General features: G+C 35.6%; 1 protein-coding gene across 4 annotated transcripts in view; it reads left to right on the forward strand.

Annotated features, from left to right (window-relative positions):
* PIGB (phosphatidylinositol glycan anchor biosynthesis class B) overlaps nt 1–20852 on the forward strand; it is a 41299-nt gene that overhangs the window by 19336 nt on the left and 1111 nt on the right. For 3 of the 4 annotated variants that reach the window (XM_013049278.2, XM_013049279.2, XM_045082996.1), the window contains 6 exons: nt 766–906; nt 9190–9241; nt 10314–10525; nt 11122–11186; nt 18529–18742; nt 20653–20833. In XM_013049278.2, coding sequence (XP_012904732.2) covers nt 766–906; nt 9190–9241; nt 10314–10525; nt 11122–11186; nt 18529–18742; nt 20653–20833 — 865 coding nt within the window. The remainder of the gene's footprint in view (nt 1–765; nt 907–9189; nt 9242–10313; nt 10526–11121; nt 11187–18528; nt 18743–20652; nt 20834–20852) is intronic. The other variant, XM_013049280.2, reaches the window with a different exon arrangement.

Genomic DNA, 20852 nt, shown 5'->3' on the forward strand with positions numbered 1-20852 from the left:
GTAAGCATTTGAATGGAATCTCTGCTCTTATATCCTCACCAACATTAGAAATGCATCTATAGCTCTTTATTAGTTAATAGATATAAAATGGTACCATAAAGTTTTATTTTGCTTGCCTTCAGTTTTTAGCAGAACTACCACTATTTCCATGTGATAATCTACTGTATGTTGTCCTTATGATTAAATTATTAGTCTTCTTTAGCCATTTATTGAGGCAAGCCCTAATAGTAAAAATCTACATTTTTATCCATGATCTTAGAGGTTTGTATGATAGGCTTTTAATCATTTATACGTATAGACCTTCTATTTGCATAAAATTAGCAGTTTACTTTCAAAACAAAATTGTAGGTACTAAGAAGCCCAACACTGCCTAAATCCTAGTATTTCCTTAAATGCATTTATTCTTTTTTTTTTTAATTAGAGAATGGTTTTGTGTGATTTCCTTTAATCTCCTTAGGAGAGGCTTGGTAATTTTCCATCAGGAAAGCAATTGGCAGAGTCGTATGGCTAAAGACTAGCATTAAGACATAGAATAACTTAATTTCAAATACTAGAATGGGCTATTAGAGCTGAAAAAGACCTTAGATATTACCTCTTCTTATGGAGGAGGAAAATTAAGAGTCAAAAAGTGTAAGTACCTTACCCAACTTTACATATCTATACCAAAATGAAAATGCTCTCATTAGGAAAAAAAAATGTTATATCACAGCATAAATTCTACACTCATTTCCTAGTTTCTTGATAATACATTTTCCTTGCTTATAGTGTCAAGTACTCGTCCCTGGTGGCACTTGCCTTCGTAATTCGTCCCACAGCTATCATTCCATGGATACCCTTGGTCTTTAGACATTTCTGGCAAGAACAGAAAAAGCTTGATCTTATTCTGCATCAGTTTTTACCTATAGGGTAAGTACGGCTACAATCCATCTATTAATGTCCATAACCTATAAATTTTAGATTATGAACAAGATTTTATATCTTGTAGTCAATTATTATATCTTCTAATGTCAGAATTGTCAGACTAGGGAAACAGTATTTCCAAATTTATAATTTATATTTTTATATTTATGATTATTAACTATAATTGTTTTAATTTACTTAAATAGAGATCTTTGGAACTTTTCTCACTTAGAATTTTTCTATACTTCATTTCCTAAATATCTCTCATGTACATTTTAGAGATACTTGATTCTTTTACATTTGTATAAGGCTTTATAATTTACAATGTATATTTACATATTACCTCATGACTCACAATTCTTGGAATAGACAATGTAGGTATTTTTAGTTTGTAGTAAGGAAATGGGGGAGGGGGGTAGGTGGAGCATGGTGAAATTAAACATGCCTTAGCCAGAGTCTCTGGGTTGGTTGCTGTGATGGAACTAGGATTGAAACCCATGTCTTCTGTGTTCAATTCAGTAGCATCTATACTAAAATACAAAGAAGATTAGTGTGGCCCCTGTTCAAAAAATCAAGACCAAACCAAAATAAAAACACATGTCTTCTAATTTTGAGCTGCTAGGATCATACTTATTCCAAGTATCTAGTAGAGTATCCAGAATAATTATTTATTGAAGGGCTGAATTAATTCTGATTCTTAGAATAACAGTCTTTTTACTATACTAGTATTCACTCTGTTTGAGTATTTTTGGATAAGAATTAAAAAGGACTAAATCATCTAGAAGCCAAGTGACCACTGTTGTCATTTCTCAGATTTATTAACATTGTTTTAATGTATTGCATTCATTCAGCAAATATTTGTTTAATCCCAGTAGGTGCCAGGTACTGTTCCAGGTGCTGGAGATAGAGCAATTTAACAAAGTCCCTGCCTTTATGAAGTTTATATTCTAGTGGGAGAAGACAGAAAACTAAAAACATAGAGTAATATGTATCTGTCAAGTGATAAATGCTACAGGGAAAAATAATGATAGATAAGGACAGAATGCTGGTGTAGGGGATGCCTGGGTGTCTCAGTCAGTCAAGCGTCTGCCTTTGGCTCAGGTCATGATCCCCGGGGTTCCTGGGATCAAGTACTCCATCAGGCTCCCTGATCAGCGGGGAGCCTGCTTCTCTCTCTGCCTGCCACTCCCCCTGCTTGTTCACTCTCTCTCTCTGACAAATAAATAAAATCTTTAAAAAAAAAAAAAAAAAGTATGCTGATGCAGGAGAGAAGCATTGTTATTTTTTATAGGGTATTTTTTTTTAAGATTTTATTTATTTATTTGAGAGAGAGACAGTGAGAGTGAGCATGAGCGAGGAGAAGGTCAGAGAGCAAAGCAGACTCCCCATGGAGCTGGGAGCCTGATGTGGGACTCGATCCCGGGACTCCAGGATCATGACCTGAGCCGAAGGCAGTCGTCCAACCAACTGAGCCACCCAGGCGTCCCTATAGGGTATTTTTTATGGAGAAGTCCATCATGAAAAGGTGCCACTAGAGCCAAAACCTAAAGGAATTGAAACAAGGAAATAAGGAAAGAATATTCCAGGCAAAGAGACCAGCAAAGACCTTGACATAAAGGTGTATTTGGCATATCTGAGGAACAGCAGAGACTGGAGAATATGATAATGAAGTCAGGGACAACAAGAGCTCAGATTATGTAGGCTTTTACACAGGGAGATAAAAAGCCTTTTTTCTCATCGCAATACAATGTATAGTTTACTCATTCAACAAGCATTTAGCCTGCTTTGTAGCAAACATTTGATGATTCAGAAGTGAGTAAGATGCAGTGTCTGTTCCCAAGGTCAAAATCTGGCGCGGGGCGGGGGGTAGGGGGAAAGAGATACAACAGTAATTCTTGATCAGTGATATAGACTGTTCTAAATAGTTATGTAACAAAATGTTGTACAACAGATAATAAAAAAGCCTAATTCTGCTTCCAAGGGAAACATTAATAGAAGGTTTACAAAGTAGATGATGTTTTAAATAATATCAAAAAGTGAACATGAGTTTGCTGGGTCTGGGCGATCAGCATGCTTCGAGCTGTAAAGGCCTGAGGGAGCCTATTCATATAGATCAAAATGCTTGTCTGTTTTATTTTGAAGGGAAATATATGAAAGAACAAATGAGATAATGTAAGTGAAAATACTTTGAAACTGTACAGTGCATAACAAATATGATTCACAGTCCTAATTAGTCTTAAACTGTCAAGTGTTGTTGCACTGAGTTGGTCCCAGCAACAGCCTTTTATGTACTAACCACCCTTTAAAAATAACCATTTGCAGGGCACCTGGCTGGCTCAGTTGGTAGAGCAAGGTAGGCCTTGCTCCCGGGCTTGTGATTTCAAGCTTCATGTTAGGGGTAGAGTTTACTTAAAAAAAAAAAAAAAAAAAAGGCACAAAATTATCTCATCTGTCATCCCACTTCACATATGAGGCATTGGAGATTCAGAGAAGGAAATGATACCTGCAAGGTGATTGGGCTGGTCAGGGTCAGAACTGGGAAGGGAACACCAAACCTCTAGCACCTAGGGCTATTTATTTAAAAAAAAACAAAAGAAAGAAAGAAAGAAAAGAAAAAGAAAAAAAAACCTGGAACAGTAGCATGTTCTGCTGGCAGTAGCATTTCTGTTTCCAGACTGGAAAAGTATCTCTAAATACAGAGAAAAATCTTGGAAAATCTTAGGAAAATCTTAGGAAAATCCTTAGAAAAATCTTAGGAAAATTTCTATTGTGTATGGACCTACTTCTCCTTGCCTTTTATATGACATTGAGAATTTGGGACATCATTTTGTCATTTATTCTGTAAAATCAAAAAAATTGCCTTTCAGGTGCCACATTCTCACCAACAATTAGCAAGACACAACAAACTATGGGACATCATTATAGATCTTATAGGCATTGAGATAAGAAGATATTATGAACAACTTTTTGCTAATAAATTTGACAACTCAGATGAAATGGACAAATTCCTAGAAAAATACAACTTACCAAAACTGACAAAAGAGAAAATAGTAAATATGAATAGTACTATGTATATTAAAGTTAATTTGTAATTAAGGACTTTAAACAAAGGAACACCAGGCTTAGATGGCTTCACTGTGAATGCTACTGTATGTTTAAGGAAGAAGAAACATCAATCCACATAAACTTTTCCACAGAATATAAAAAGAATCACATTTCCCAACTCTCTTTTTTCTTTTTTAAAGATTATTTATTTATTTCTTTGACAGACAGAGATCACAAGTAGGCAGGCAGGCAGAGAGAGAGAGAGGAGGAAGCAGGGTCCCCGCTGAGCAGAGAGCCCAATACGGGGCTCAATCCCAGGACCCTGGGACCATGACCTCAGCCGAAGGCAGAGGCTTTAACCCACTGAGCCACCCAGGTGCCCCACATTTCCCAACTCTTAATGAAGACACCATACCCTTGATCCCAAAATCTGACAAGGGCATTATAAGAAAAGCCAATTATAAATCAGTATCTCTTATGATAAGAATGCAAAATTCTTAAAACTTACCAAATTGAATCTAACAATGTATTAAAAAAGAGAGTGGGATGCCTGGGTGGCTCAGTCTATTAAGCTTTCAACTCTTGGTTTCAGCTTGGATCATACTCTCAGGGTCATGATACTGTCCTGTGCTGGGTGCGGAGCCTGCTTGGGATTCTCTTTCCCTGTCTCCTCCTCCCCCTACATTCCCCCCAACTTGCACACATGCTCTCTCTTAAAAAAAATAAAAAAGAGGGAGCGCCTGGGTGGCCCATTCGTTAAGCATCTGCCTTCAGCTCAGGTCTTGATCCCAGGGTCCTGGGATTGAGCCCCACATTAGACTCCCTGCTCAGCAGGAAGGCTGCTTCCTCCTCTTCCATGCACCCTGCTTGTTTTCCCTCTCTCACTGTGTCTCTCTCTGCCAAATAAAATCTTCAAAAATTTTTTAAAAAATTAATTAAAAAGAGAATATATTATAAGCAAGGTTGGTTTTACTTTAGGAGACACAGAAAAGCCACATGATAAAATTAAAAGCCTACTCATAATGGGTAAGGGGGAACAACCATTAGAAAATGTGTATTAGAAGGGGACTTCACTAAAATGACAAAGATTTCTATAAACTGTCATAGCAAAATCATACTAAGTTTTGAAGCCCTGAAATCCTTTTACCTGAGATCGGGGGCAATATATTATGCTCATTATTTCCCCTGCTGTTTAACAGTATATGTCCTAACTAGTGCAGTAAGGCAAGAAAAACAACTGGTTGGAAAGGAAGAAATAAAACTATATGGCATGACTGTATGTAGAAAATCCAAAAGAATCTAAAATTAAACTATTAGGATTAGTAAATAAATTCAGCATGTTCACTAAGTACAAGGTGAATATGCAAATATTTATTTCATTTGGATGCTAAAACTAGTGGGTAAAAATTAGAGGAATAAGAGGATATTTATATAGTCTCAAAGTGTCTCCCCATGAAACATTAATTATAAGGGATAAAATAATAATTTTACAGTGGAGAAACTTGACAGACACTTCCTTAATCAAGGGATCAATTGGCTGACTCAATTGGCAGAGCATACAACTCTTAATCTCAGGGTTGTGGGTTTAAGCCCCACATTGGGTAAAGAGATTACTTAAAAATAAAATTTTTTAAAAATAAATAATTTTAAAAAGAAAAAGGGACCAAAGTTAACATTACCAGCAACTGGATGGATCAGTATCATAAGACACATAATCAGAAGCAGAGAAAACACCCTGTCACTTCTATGGTATTACTCTCATTATGTATAACCTGAATCTATTCATGAAAAATATCAGACAAACCCAAATTGAGATACATTCTAGAAAATAACTATCCTGTATTCTTCAAAGATGTCAGTCATGAATGACAAGGAAAGATTAAGGAAATAATCTAGATTAAATAATCTAGATCCCACTCCTCTCCCACTATAGAGATACACAAGTGAACACATCAAATAATAATAAAAAAAACAAAATGTTTTTCTTTGTATAAAGGAAATTATTGTGACAAGTGGTAAAATCTAAACAAGGTGTAAATTAGATAGCCATAAAAACTTTGTATTTCCGGTTTCTGATTATTTGTGATGTAAGAGAATTTTCTTGTTCTTAGGAAGTATAGGGATAAAGGTGAATGATGTCTGCAACTTATTAAACAATTCAGGAAAAAATACATATTTAAATAGAAAGAAAAAGATAAAGAAAATGTGGTAAAATGCTAACATTTGGGAAATCTAGGTGAAGGATATATGAAAATTCTTCACACTATCCTTGCAATTTTTCTCAGTCAGAAATTAGTCAGAATAAAAAATTAAGGGGTGCCTGGGGGGCTCAGTTGGTTAAGCATCTGCCTTCAACTCAGGTCATGATCCCAAGGTCCTGGGATGAAACCCCACATCAGGCTCCCTGCTCGGTGGGAAGCCTGCTTTTCCCTCTCCCACTCCTCTCCCACTCCTCCTGCTTGTGTTCCCTCTCTCTATGAATAAAATAATAAAAGATATACAAGGAGTCTACACAGGAAGGTATAAAACATTATTGGGAGAAACTAATAAAGACCTAAATAAATGGAAGAATATACCATGTTCATGGATGGAAGACTCAATATTTTAAAGACATCAACTCTCCCCAAACTGTGATCTGTATATTCAATGGAGTTCCAATTAAAGCCCAGTATGGTGTGTGTGTGTGTGTGTGTGTGTGTGTGTGTGTGTGTACTGATAAAGCTGATTTTAAATATTTAAGTGGAATGCAAAATACTAATATTAATTAAAAGAATTAGAGAAAATAATGTTGGATGACTTGACTTTACTAGATATTAAGACTTCTTACAAAGTTACAGTAATTAAGACAACTTAGAATCAGTGCAAAACAAATAGACTGACTGGTGAGACATAATAGTCCAACAACAGACCCAGACATAAAGTCACTCATTTATGATTAACAGTGATAAGGCAGTACAGTAAGTCTTTTCAATAAATATATAATTAGCTGGATATCCATATGGACCCCTACTTGCCACCATAACAAAAAATTAAAATCCAGGGAAATATAGATATTAATGTAAAGATAAAAGAATTGTTCTTCTTAGAGATGTGATAGAATATCTTCATAACCTTGAGACAGGCAGAGATTTCTTAAGTATAATGTGGTATTAACTATAAAGGGAAAGATAAATGCATTTGAATACATTAAAATTCAAGACTTTTGTTCATCAGATTCACCATTAAGAGTGAAAAAGCAAGCCTCAGACCAGAAGATATTTGTAGTATAAAACACAACACCAAGAAAAAACATCTATCAATTATATACAAAACTTGTACAAATCTTTAAGAAAAATAGAAAATTGATTAAAAGACCTGAACAGGCACTTCAGAAGATATTTAAATGGTCAAGAAGTATAAAGGTACTCACCTTATTTATTAGTCACTCAGGAAATGTAAATGAAAACCACCATGACATCCTAGTATACATCTACCCAAATGCCTGAAAGGATATAGAGCCTTTATATATTCCTGTGGGAATATAAACTGATACAACCACTTTGGAAAACTAAGAATTTACTAAAGCTGATTGCACTTATACCCTGGATCCCAGTAATTCAATCCTAGGTATATACTCATCAGAAATATAAGTACATATATTTGGGAAACAAAAGGCACATAAAAAAATGCTCATAGTGGGGCGCCTGGGTGGCTCAGTGGGTTAAAGCCTCTGCCTTCGGCTCAGGTCATGATCCCAGGGTCCTGGGCTCTCTGCTCAGCGGGGAGCCTGCTTCCCCCTCTCTCTCTGCCTGCCTTTCTGCCTACTTGTGATCTCTGTCTGTCAAATTAAAAAAAAAGGAAAAAAAGAATGCTCATAGCACTGTTCATAATAGCTTAAAAAAAAAGCATCCATCAACATAATAAATACATTGTGGCATAGTAATTCAGAAGAATACTATATAGTATTATAAATGAAGTACTGCAACATACAAAAAATGTGGTTAAATCTCACATGATTGAAGGAAATGGGATATGAATACTACAGTGTGATTTCATTTTTGTAAAATTCAGTAAAGGTAAAACATCTAAACTATCATAAACCAGGATAGTGGTCCTCTTTGCGAAAGGAGTGGAGATTGACTGGTTGGAAAGATAGAAGAGCCTTTTGAAGTGCTGCTAATGCTCCATACCCTGGTCTATAGGACAGTTACACAGTTGTGTCCATGCAGTGATGATTCATGAAGGCTTATACTCATACATAGTGTGTTTTTCTGTGTATATGTTTATAGTATGCAGCCTCTGAGATGGCCCCCACTGACCCCATCTTCTTGATATTCATGCTATTATATAATCCTCTTCCCTTGAGCTTGTGCTGGATATTTTGAGTCAATTCTAACAAATAGCAACGTGGCAGGAGGGATGTCACTTCCATGATTGGGTTATTAAAGGACTTGGCATCCATGTTAGATGCCCATCTTACTCTCTCTTTGCTGACTTACCCTGTGGGATGCCAGTCTCCATGTCAGGAGGTAGTCTTTAAAAGTCTTTAAAATCTCCCATGTGTGGGAGATTGAGCTCTGCCAACATCCATGTTGAGAGAGTTGAGCTCTGCCAACATCATGTTGAGTGAGCTTGGAAGCAGATTTCCCCACCAGCACCAGTCAAGCCTTCAGATGAAACTCTCTAGCCCCAGCCAACATTTTGATAATTCATGAAAGGCTTTGACCCAGGGACACCCAGCTAAGCTCCACTTGGATTCTTGGCCCACAATGAAGTAATAAATGTTCATAGTTTTAATTTGCCAATGTTTAGGGTACTTTGTTGTATAGCAATAGATAATACAGTGTTCATTACTTTTAGAAACTTTCCTTAAATACAGCTTCTAGGGGCGCCTGGGTGGCTCAGTGGGTTAAGCCGCTGCCTTCGGCTCAGGTCATGATCTCAGGGTCCTGGGATCGAGCCCTGCATCGGACTCTCTGCTCAGTGGGGAGCCTGCTTCTCCCTCTCTCTCTGCCTGCCTCTCTGCTTGCTTGTGATTTCTGTCTCTGTGTCTAATAAATAAATAAAATCTAAAAATAAGTAAATAAACAAATACAGCTTCTATCTGTGAAAGACCTCTCAACGTGTAAATCCATATTCAGTTGACAAAAGTGTAAGGCATTTTTAAAGTGACTTTGGTTGGCCAAGCATTTGTAAAAGCCATATGCCAATATTGGATTTTCTGTAACTTCAGAGTGTTAATCACCCTTCTATTTTGTTTTTCAGATTTGTCACTTTGAGTTTGTCTCTGATAGTTGATCGTATTTTTTTTGGTCAAGTAAGTAAAAATACATTAAGCTAATAGCTATTTTTAATCTAACCATTTATTACACTAAAAACTCAACCTGACCTATTATTAATCTCTGAATATTTGGGAACACAGGCAAATCACTTTTTAAAAATTTTATGGGATACATTGAAAAAAAAAAAACTATTGGCATATGCCTTTCATTCAATTTGCTGTGTTTTCTATAAAACGGAATTGTATATTCATAGTTGAACTTAAAAGGAGTCCCATTTTATAGCATTTTTGTCAAGTTTGTACAATTTAGTCAGGTTTGTTACAAAGGTTAAATTTTTAAACTTTAATTGAACTCAATCATTCAGAATTCCAAATTAATCAGAATACTCTCTTCAAGGATTTGATTTGACATTTTAACGTAATGACTGTTGGTTATGGCCTTTGGTTGTTTTTAAGTTCCCTGATTTTAAGTCACTTAGGGGCTCTGGAATCAGGTTGCCACAGTTTGAAACCTGGTGCCTTCGTTATTAGCTATGTGACCTTGGAGAAGTTTCCTTAACTGGAAATAACTGTGGTACCTGTTTCATAAGGTTGAAGGATTAAATGAGATAATGCATGTAAATGCTTACAATATTGCCTGGCAGAAATGAGCACTTACTGTTAACTGCTGTTTTTGCCGAACTGTTGTTGCTGTTGGTGACAATTCAAAAGGTAATGTTCTCAAGGCTTATATTTTAATGTGCGATATCATAAACTATAAAGTTTTTAATATGGGTAACACATATACTCATACAAAACCTATTTTGAGGATCTTCTTTATCATTTACTGTATGTAAAACTTACATTATCAAAATACATACGAACATTTATTCATGATTTCTTGAATTGCAGAAACCTAGTTTTTTTTATAAATTAACAACTTTTTTATAAATTAAAACTTAGAACATTAAAAATGAATAAAGAATGATTTCATGTTGTAATTAATCAAAATTATTAATATAAAGTATTGTTTGGTTTTTAGACTTCAAGATTCTGCCAAATTCCCTAATGTTGAAGATTCATACTTGGCACTAATATATTTCTATTTTCTTTCCATCAACTATGCCAGTGGACCCTGGTTCAATATAACTTTTTGAAATTTAACGTGCTTCAGAATTTGGGAACATTTTATGGTTCTCATCCATGGCATTGGTACTTTAGTCAAGGATTTCCAGCTGTCTTGGGTACTCACTTACCCTTCTTTATTCATGGCTGCTTTCTGGCCCCAAAGAGGTACCGAATACTTTTGGTAACTGTGCTATGGACACTGCTAGTTTATAGGTAAGATTTTATTTGTTCAAGTAATTAATTTATTTAATGTTACCAAGAATTTAAATTAAATTCTTCAAAAAGTAAACTGTTTATCTTCTGGATATGTATTGACTCTTATGATTTATTACTGGAGATTATTTAGCAGATAGAAAAAGTAATAATTATGCTGATGCTCAGAATGAATACTTCTGATATGTATAGTTTGCTTGACAAGGATTACATTCAGTTTTCAAGGAGTTGAAAAAACTTCATTTGCTCGTAAAATTTGAAACTACCAAAATTTTAAGTATTGAAGGACTAGAGAAATATTTTTAAATGAAAATGTATGTATCTTTATTCCAAATTTGAGTAATATGACTTAATTGGGTTGGTAACAGAAATCTTTTTTAGAATGTAATTGTACTTTAGAATTTCACATTGACATCAAATATTAGGATTACTTTCAACACTTCATCATCTTTTAACTAAAAAATAATGAGACTGCATCCTGAAGCAGGAAATTCAGTCTCAGTATTTAGAAAAACAGATTGCTAATATTTCATTTTAAATATATTTACTTCTCAAGTTGTCATGTAATTCTCTTAATATCTTTTTTTTTATTATAGCATGTTGAGCCACAAAGAATTTAGGTTTATCTATCCAGTTTTACCATTTTGTATGGTGTTCTGTGGTAAGTATTTTTGTTTAATATAGAAAAAGTTGCATTTATGTAGAAATAGGTTAGATAATAAATTTTCCTTAAACACTAAAATACATTTTCAACTAAACTAAATGAGAGTTGCTATTCAATTACAAGGTAGACTACTCCAGTATTCTTTTTACTGCCTAAATATACTTTTTCCTATGTCCTAAAATGTGATATAAAAAAATAAGGATTTAATATCCAAAGGACCTTTCAGTGGTGGTGTTTCTGGTTGTAGGACTCTTTTATTCTAAAGTAATGAAATCTATTTTATAATAGCATTTTAAGTTTATGATTAAACTATGGAATTCTTCATTTGACAAATGAACAATGTATTTATAGCTGTTGAAACTACTTTTTAGTGCTTCTTCATACACATCTACCACTTTAAGATTCACTCTAATGCATATGCAATTTTTAAAGTGATCCATGCCTCTGATTTTATTTTTGGCTTTTTCTCCATTTTTCCACTAGGTCTTTTGGAATAATTTTTTTTTTACATGTGACTTCTACAAAGTCTTATAGCACTGATCTCTGGAGAAAGTGAATTTTTACATTGGTTGTTTTGGAAAAAATATGAATTGAAACTTTATTAACTTCAAGTTTAATTCAGAATAAATGACTTGGCTTCCCTCAAATATTAAAAAAAAAAAATCACTACTGGGGAGGGAAGAAATACGTATACAATGGAGACTGGAGGCTGGAAAAAACTAGGGAGTTAATGATATCAAACTTTTGACCTAAAAAAAACAACAAAACACCAAACCATCCACTGGGTTAAGCAGCCAGCTTTGATCAAGTATACACTATCTCAGCTATATGTACTGTCTTCAACTGAGATACAAACATAATTTATATACAAATACATATATAATTTATATACACACATATATAACTTATATATGTATACACACACACATCCAAATATTTGACACATCTGAATTGCTGAAACCAAAGTTCATTTGTGTTATGACTTTATAGTCTCACTTCATATATAGATGCAGGCACAAATTATAGGCATTGAACAGCTATTTGTCAAGTCTTAAGAATAGTGGGCGGATTCATCAGAGCAAATCTGCACATCTGCTCATGAATCACTATTCAGATTTAAAATTTTTCTTTACCACCACTTGAGCTGGAGTTGAGTTATAATTAAATCAAGTCCAGAAGTCAAATATTTGTGTGTGTTATTCAGTTAGTTTAGGAACTTGGTTTCATTTCATTTTTATAATTTAAGGTTTTTCTAGCATTCCATTTCTGTGCCATGTCTTTACAGAGTGTTTTAGAGAAAGACTGGGTTGTCTGAATCCTCATTCCCAGTCCAAAAGAATGCATCTTTTAAGTGGCACATTCTTGGTAACCTGTTTCCAATTCCAAAGATTGAGATAAAATGCTGATGAGGTTTGAAGAGGATCTCCTTCTAATGAACAAGAATCAGGATTTGTTCCATATTTTGTCCACTCAGAAGGATCCCTAAAGGACTGAGAACTAGCAAAACCCCTCATTTTCTCAAAGAATGTGATCCCTCCTTTGGACACATTCCTAAGGTCCTTGAATTGGACCTGAAGAGACTTGTATTCCCACTAAGAGTCCATAGTGAGCTCACCAGGACATTAGTCTTTGGATGTTCAGGAACAATGTCAGATAAGAGTTCTTTTCAGAATTGTTCTAAATGGCCTAATTTGTGTCTTTTCTAACTATATGAAATCTTGAGTTATACTGTACCTTAAATCTCAAGTTTTTATTCTTTTTTTTGGCCTGTTTTAAAAACCTGATTTTTAGGTAAACCTAACAACTCAGTCAGCAATTTCTTTATAATAGACACCTTAAAACTCAGTTGCTTAGAACTTACTGTGTCTGTAGTTGTCTCACTATCACTTCCACCACATTCTTTTGGTCAAAGCAAGTCGCAAAGCCAGACCAGATTCGAGAGATGAGAAAGAAACTTCAAGCTCAGGTAGAGATTGGACATGAAGAGTGATAACTGCAGCCATTTTTTCAATCAACAGTAACTTCTCTTGCCTAATTTGAATTTCCCTCAGTTCTATCCAGAACAGGACTAACTCTGAGAAACGTACCTTCTGTAATTGGCTCTGATCCTTAGTGAACTGTATAACCTTGTGCCTCTGTTTCCTTATCTGTAAAAGAAAGGTGCCATTGGTCTAGTAGGATTGATGTTTTTAGTTGAACCTCTTGTAATTTGCGCTGATGAGGTTTCCAACACCTGCTACTAATTTTAGGTTGGGTATCTGCTTCATCTGTTTTTATCACAGTGGCCAACACAGACTTGCTAGTCTGTTTCTCCATACACTAATTGTTTTATCAAAACTGCACATGCACGTTATTTGAAAAGCCATTTCATATGTTTGTTTTTAAAAAAACAAACAAACAAAAAAAAAAAAAAAAAAAAACAATGGTACCCCGCCCTCCTTCCAATTCTTCTCTTCAGAGGCACCTTCACTCTTTCAGGTGGTTATTTTGATAATTTATCTCTTTAAATAAAATGGTAATAAAGCCCTAAAACATCTTGTTTTGGGCATTTCTTAGGACTTATATGAAAATAGCTTTATTTCCTTAGTGAAGTAGCAACATAAAATTCTTCCTGCTATCTCTGTGCCCAATATTCTCCTTACTGTTCGTAATAGTTTCAAGTTTCTCTTCCCCAGGCCCATTCTCCTGTATGTTCCATCACAGAATTAAACCACCTTTTTTTTTCATGTAAATGCTGAATTAAGTTAACTGAACAGCTTTCCCAGAGAAACATCTCTGATTGGTAAGACTTGGTAGAAATCTTTTTCTTGGGCTTTTAGATTGGATTTTCTGTCAAGGCTTGTCAAAACAAGGGTGCACCCTTCCTACCCCTGTGTTTGATGGGATCAGTAATGTACAGTCCTTAACTTTCGCATCCACTCCGTTCCAATGAACCTTACCTTGGTAAGAAGGAACTGATCAGTCCTTGCTTAAAAATACATTGTAATAGGAAGTATCCAAAACTTAAAAAGTAACTGTGTGTATCAAGATAAATCATAGGATGATTAGGATATATGGCTGAGTAAAGAAGGAACCAACTCATGCGGGGCCTTCTTATATACTCAAGTTTTTAGATTTTATTCTGGAGAAGAGTCAGCTGGGACATGATGGATTTAAAACTTTTAACAGTGATCTGATCGTGATTGGATAAGAACCCAGTGTGTTTGTTATAAAAATAAACTCCTGGTATAAAAAGAAAAAAACCCTATAGTGTCATCCTCTAATCATCTGGTTCCATTTCCCAGAGATAATTATCAGTCTTACAAATTCCTAAGAACTTCCTCTTTTATGTATCTTTTTGTTGGCATAGGTAACAGGAGCAAATTAAATATTCTGGGATGTTATTTAGCTTGAGTTAGAGTTACTATGGTAGCGTGCCCTTATTCAGTCCTCATTTCCCACAATTTTAGTAACCTGCACCAACCAAGATCCAGAAGCAGATGATCCCCTTTCTGACCTATCCTCAGGTCAGTAGTAGCCTAACACCACATCACAATGCCTCCGTCATTTGCCATACTTCATCTTATCACATAGGCATTTTTATCGTCTCATATCATCGCAAGGAAGATGGCTACAGTACAATAAGAAATGTTGTGACCACATTCTTTTAACTTTTATTACAGCCTGTTACAATTATAACTATTAATAGTAATAGTAATAGTAGCTAATAGTAATACTAATACAGCTATTAATAATAGCTGTTACTATTAAGCTGTTATATAGCTGTTAAGAGTATAGGGTTCTGTACTACTGGCAGTTTTAGGCATCCCCCAGGGGTCTTGGGATGTATCCCCTGCAGAGAAGGGAGGACTGCTGTATGTGAAGTGAAGGTGTGTGAATTCCTATGAACCCAGGTTCATAGGAGGTCTTTGTTCTCTTGGAAATTACATGAGGCCAAAAGATCTCCCTAAGTGGTTTACAGAACAGAAGAAAACTTGTGTTCACAGAATCTTCAGTAATTGGGAGAGGGGTCTCACATTTCAGGTTAGATGATGCTTACATTACAGTGTGCTGCCTATCCCATTCTGAAGCTTGCTCATTCTAGGGTGGATCCTTGCAGTGAGAATTGCATCTGCATTATTATTTGTACATAGTTATGTAGACTTGGTAGACAGCAGCTACAGGATCTTGTTACCTTTTTTAAATACTGAAGAAACCATACTGCTTCCCTGTAAGTAAACTGTGAATCCTAAGCTTCTCTTGTGGCACAGACTAGCACTGCAGCTGTAATGTATTTCCATCTCTCCCTTTAACAGCTCCAGTTTCTGCAATTCTCTGGAGAATGTTCAGTGTCAGACAGTTTGAAATCCCTGGAAGTCTTCAAATCCAAGTCTGTTCAACTGTTCCTTCTTTCCTCCTCTTCCCAGCATTTTCTGTGTATTTTTTCCCCAAATAATAGGGAGATTCAGTTCTCTCTGAAAAGATCCATCCTACTATCACCACAAAGAAAATATAAAATAAAAGCATTACCTAATTTAAGACTCCATCGTACTGAACCAGATGGAAATACAAGCACATTTTCTTCCAGCATTCTACCCAAAATGCCATTTTTACAGAATTTACCACCGTGCACTCCAGTTTTAGATCAGTCACCATACCATTGTATCCCTAATGCCCATTTTTAAAAAAGCTTTCAAGGAACATTTAGTGAGTGAAAAGACTGTGGATGAGTGAACATTTCACAAATGCAACCTGAAGAGGTAACACTTCATTTGAATATTCCTGAGGGCAAGTTGTCTTCTAAAGTGGCTTGCCAGGATAGGCTTTAATGTAGATTTTTGTAATCTGAGGCCAATAGGTATATTTAGTTTTTTCCCATCTACTCAGGAAAGCACAGCTCTTAAGCTTGCTGGTCTATTAGTTCTGTGACTAGAATTATTACAGATAAGAGAACTCCTGGAATCCTATTTCAATTCTAATAAAACTCAAATAGTTCTCAAACTTTAGTAGGTTCCTTATTTTACCATAGCAAACATAAATTTAGATATATTGTACATGTCGGTTTAGTTTTCTTGATCTTCCTGCATTTTTTACCACACTTTTTAAAATGTGCTTTGGCTAATCAGCTATTTCTAGTAGTAGTAACGAGAGAGATGTGTGATATTCCAACTAATGAATAGAATGAACTATAGGTAATGATATCTAAAACATTTCCTAGAGGAATGAAATTCTAAGATTTCTTGGCCAAATTTGGTTCGGCTATCAAGTAAGTGGCAGGTATCAGATGTCTTGGAATAGATGAAGTTATTTTATTATTTTCAATTATATATTACTTATGTACAATATATTATTTATAATCTTCAAAGCAATGAATAGAAATAAAAGAAAAGCGATAAAGGCACCATACCTAATTAAGATATATTTAAGTGTACAACAAAAGGTATCTTTAGTTTTTCCTAAACTGAATGTTAATATATACTTTTTAAATTTATGACAATGGTAAGTTGAAAGAATGAGTGTCTTCAGACAATGTGAAGTGTTATGCCTCAATAATGGCTCTGTGATTAAAGGAGTGAGACTGATACAAAGCGAAGGTCAAGCAAAGCTTTATTTCTTGCCAAGCATCAAGAATCAGACCTGCCGTCAAATAGACAGGTCGGGGCCGCCCCTTACAGAGAGGACCACCCCTCCCTGCTTTCCAGACTAACTTGTATGGAGCAAAGGCCATGGGGTTGGACCTGGCCACACACAGGTGGCTGATTGAATTACAATTCACCCCACGGTAGCCATAGAAACTAGCCCACCACCAAATTAGCTAGAAGACTGTAAGCGCCCCCCCCACTGACTGGATGTCTCCACCTGGCCTGACCCACCCTTGTATTTGAGCTTTCTTACCTGAGGCTGGTTTCCAGGACTTGTTTTTAAGTAAGTCCCCTGGGGGAAAGGGAGCAGGGACAGTTTAAGGGTTAAAAAACAATGTTATTGTTTAACCTCAATGGAAACCTCTGGCTATAAAGTAGGTCCTTACATGAAGTACTAGATGTAAATCAAGTAAATTACAGGTCTTAATTTACTCCTGTTTTTGAAATAGTCCCTCCTAGGCCAACTTCATGTTAGTGTCCTTAAATGGGAACAGTTCAAAATTAATTTTATTCATGTTATTTTCAGTGATTGAGCCAACCTAAAACAGCTGAAGCAGTCAATTAGGTGATGATCATGGAAAACAGTGCCTTAGCCCTGGTGGGAATTAGTGCTAAAATTCCAGGCAAGCCACAGACTGGATCCTGGATACCCAAATTCCATGAAATTCCATGAAAACAGTATATGTGGGGTATGAATAAAATGTCAAGTTCATTAATAAGCTCATTCTTTTCCAATGCAAAGGCCTGTTTTTTTTTTTTTAAAGATTTATTTTTATTTTTATTTATTTGACAGAACACAAGTAGGCAGAGAGGCAGGCAGAGAGAGAGGAGAAAGCAGGCTCCCTGCTGAGCAGAGAGCCCGATGCGGGACTCGATCCCAGGACCCTGAGATCATGACCTGAGCCGAAGGCAGCGGCTTAACCCACTGAGCCACCCAGGCGCCCCAAAGGCCTGTTTTTTTAAGGGTATTTTCAATAGATCCTTATATGCTCATTATCAGTGGCTACTGCTGGGGAGGAGGACTATAGGAAGGGGATGGGAGACTTTTACTTTTCATTTATTCTATTCTGCTTGGGGTTTTTGCCACATGCAAGAATAACTTTTACAAATTTAAAAATAAGTTGTTCAACATCTCCAAATTGCCCAACACTACAGTAAAAGAAAAGACATACTTCTTTCAGAAGAAGATACCCATGCCACCATACATACAGTAACTTCTGAAAATCTCCCAGTGGTGTATTTTTCTCAGAGGATACTCTGCCACATATGTACACAATCCATTGTTAGCGCTTGGGAGATTAAAGAGAGGAGACAGACAAATGATCTATGTACCAGGATAAGCACTGGACGTACGTTTTTTCCTAATACTTGGAAAAGTTACTGTTACCCCATTTGCAGATGAGGAAAATAATGCTCAGCAAAGTAAAAGAAGACACCTGTGCCAGGGTTAGAATTCAAATCTGGGTCTGTTGGACTCCCTAGCCATTCTTTTTCCTCTATCCTTCCATTCTTTTTTCCAAGAAAAATGTCAAGATCTGAGGACAATGACAGCGAATAGAGAAATTATAAAGATGACATATTGCTTCTTATTTGTCCATGACATTATTTCAATTTGTGCTACTTCCATTAAGGTTTATAAATGTATTTGCAGTTAACGTTTGCTTAGCTATCCTAAAGCAAGAATGCCAGTATTATAGTTCATGTCTGTCTTCATACAGGGTACTCACTAAACCACCTGAAAACATGGAAGAAACCAGCACTCAGCTTCCTGTTTTTATCGAATATGCTCCTTGCCCTGTATACTGGTTTAGTTCATCAACGAGGTACTCTTGATGTCATGACTCATGTTCAAGAACTCTGTTACAATAAACCAAATAAATCTTCAGCTTCAGTATTTATAATGATGCCTTGCCACTCTACTCCTTATTATAGGTAATAGAAGTTGTTCCACTACATGCTATTAAGAAAATGAAACTACTTAAAAATTCCTTTCAGATTCCTGAGTTTACTTGATAACTGTTCAAATGACTAAGAAATCTGAAACTTTATCCATATTCACTGAATTTTAAAAGCCATTTAAACTATGTCAATGAAAATCATATACAACTTTTAAGTAAGCTTTATTTTAAAAATGTGACATATTTAAATGATCTACTATAAAATAGTATAATATAAAATATTTTGTAGATCATTTGAAGGTAACCATAGTAAAATTGTTATCATTGAGCTTACTATAAATCTTTGTAATACATCTTCCATTTTTAAAACTTTGAATTAATCTCAAAACACTAGATTCTACTCCAGATTTACTGCTGGACTGCTTCCCTGGTCTTATACTAGTCTTTTTAAATCTCTTTATATTAGTTGTCTCACCTATAAAAATTAGGAAATTCAATTAGATGATATTCTAATGCCTGAATTACATATTTCTGAGAAATGCAACACTAAAACTGCCTTAACTATGCAGGACATTTCAAAAGAAATCCATTTGGGCCTGTGCTTCCAGTTGCCTACTAACAGAACATGAGCAAAGCAAATTGCTTTCCTTTAAAAAGCTCTACATCTACTTAGCCTGGCTTTAAACAGTCTGAAGTTAAATTTCCATGTGCACATTAACTACAACTAACATTAACATCAACTAACTATCAAAGCTGCTATCATTTTAAGATAATTTAACACTTTTGGAATACTCAACTGAATCATTAATGCCAATCATTAAAACATAATTAGAAAGTTGGGACTGCCTAGCAAAAGCCACAGGTTAGATGTAAGACCCAAGTATCCCTTCAAATTGAGGTTCACCTCCTATATAAAAAAAACTAGAGGTGAGAGTGGGATATTCACTCTTCCTCTGTGCTCACATTAGCAGTAACAATGCAGAGAACAGGAATTCTAGAGGCATAGAGATGCTTTCCATACATGGCTGTATAGTTGATATCTTAGGTTTTGAGTAGTTCACCAAGTTCTCCTCTTATATTTTTCAAACTGCACAATGCAGCAAAAAAAGTCTCCTTCAGAGTAGAAGACTTAGAACTTTTCTCGTCTTGTTTTGGTTTTCTCCCTGAAGCAAGACCTTCCTCTCCTAAATTATACAAGCCATGAAGTGTTAGGTCTTGTGTAAATTTACTCTGTATGCAGTTCATAGATAACATAAACCTTTATCACGTGTTTATTTTTCCTTAGGCAATTACAAACATGGCTTTTGCAGGACCCAAGTAACTGGCTTAAATTGTCATAATTCCATCAATCCATCTTTTTTACACACAGTCTAGTCTTTCTATGCCACAATAAAACCATTACTCAGTGAACATATGTTGCTCTCCATTACTAAATCTTATTTATATAAATACAGAACAACAACAACAACAAAAAACCCCACACAGCAACAACTTATTTAAGGATGTGAAAGGGAAGAGAGCAAGAGTCCTTTCTTGTTCATGAAGTTTTCTACCTTGCCAGTTAAGCCCATGGGGAATTGTTCTCTTATTAAGAAGTCACCCACTTCATCCCAAAGGCCCCTTCCATTCCTGGAAAAGCATACTGATGTTGGAGAATTCAAAGTCTCCCACACTGCTGACTTCCTATCCCACCTTAAAGTGGAGTTTCATGCTTTAGTTTGGACTTGAAGGTTATGCTGCTGCTGCATAGGCACATGGTATAACAATCCTATTGTCCATCTTTGAGAAAACTACATTAAAATCTTGCTTCTTCACCTTAATGGGACTCAGCGGAGATTTAGGCTTCACATTTTGTTATGTGAACATGGTAGGTCTTGAGAGTAATTGTTAAACTTTCACCCTTTTTAACTTCTTGTAACTATTATGGTAACTTTCTCTTCACAGCCACGTCCACTACCCACTTCCAATGAGATTTCTCCAGTGTCCCCCAGACCTGACTGGAAAAAGTCAGTACCTTGACGAAGCAGATATATTCTATCTGAATCCCTTAAACTGGCTAGATAAAGAGTTTCACAATGATTCAACATTGCCTACTCACTTGATCATCTTCAGCATTTTAGAGGAGGTAAGGTAATATGAAAAAG

The sequence above is a fragment of the Mustela putorius genome, unplaced genomic scaffold, assembly GCF_011764305.1.
Source record: "Mustela putorius furo isolate JIRA1106 unplaced genomic scaffold, ASM1176430v1.1 tig00000660_pilon_pilon_pilon, whole genome shotgun sequence".
Taxonomy (NCBI): Eukaryota; Metazoa; Chordata; class Mammalia; order Carnivora; family Mustelidae; genus Mustela; species Mustela putorius.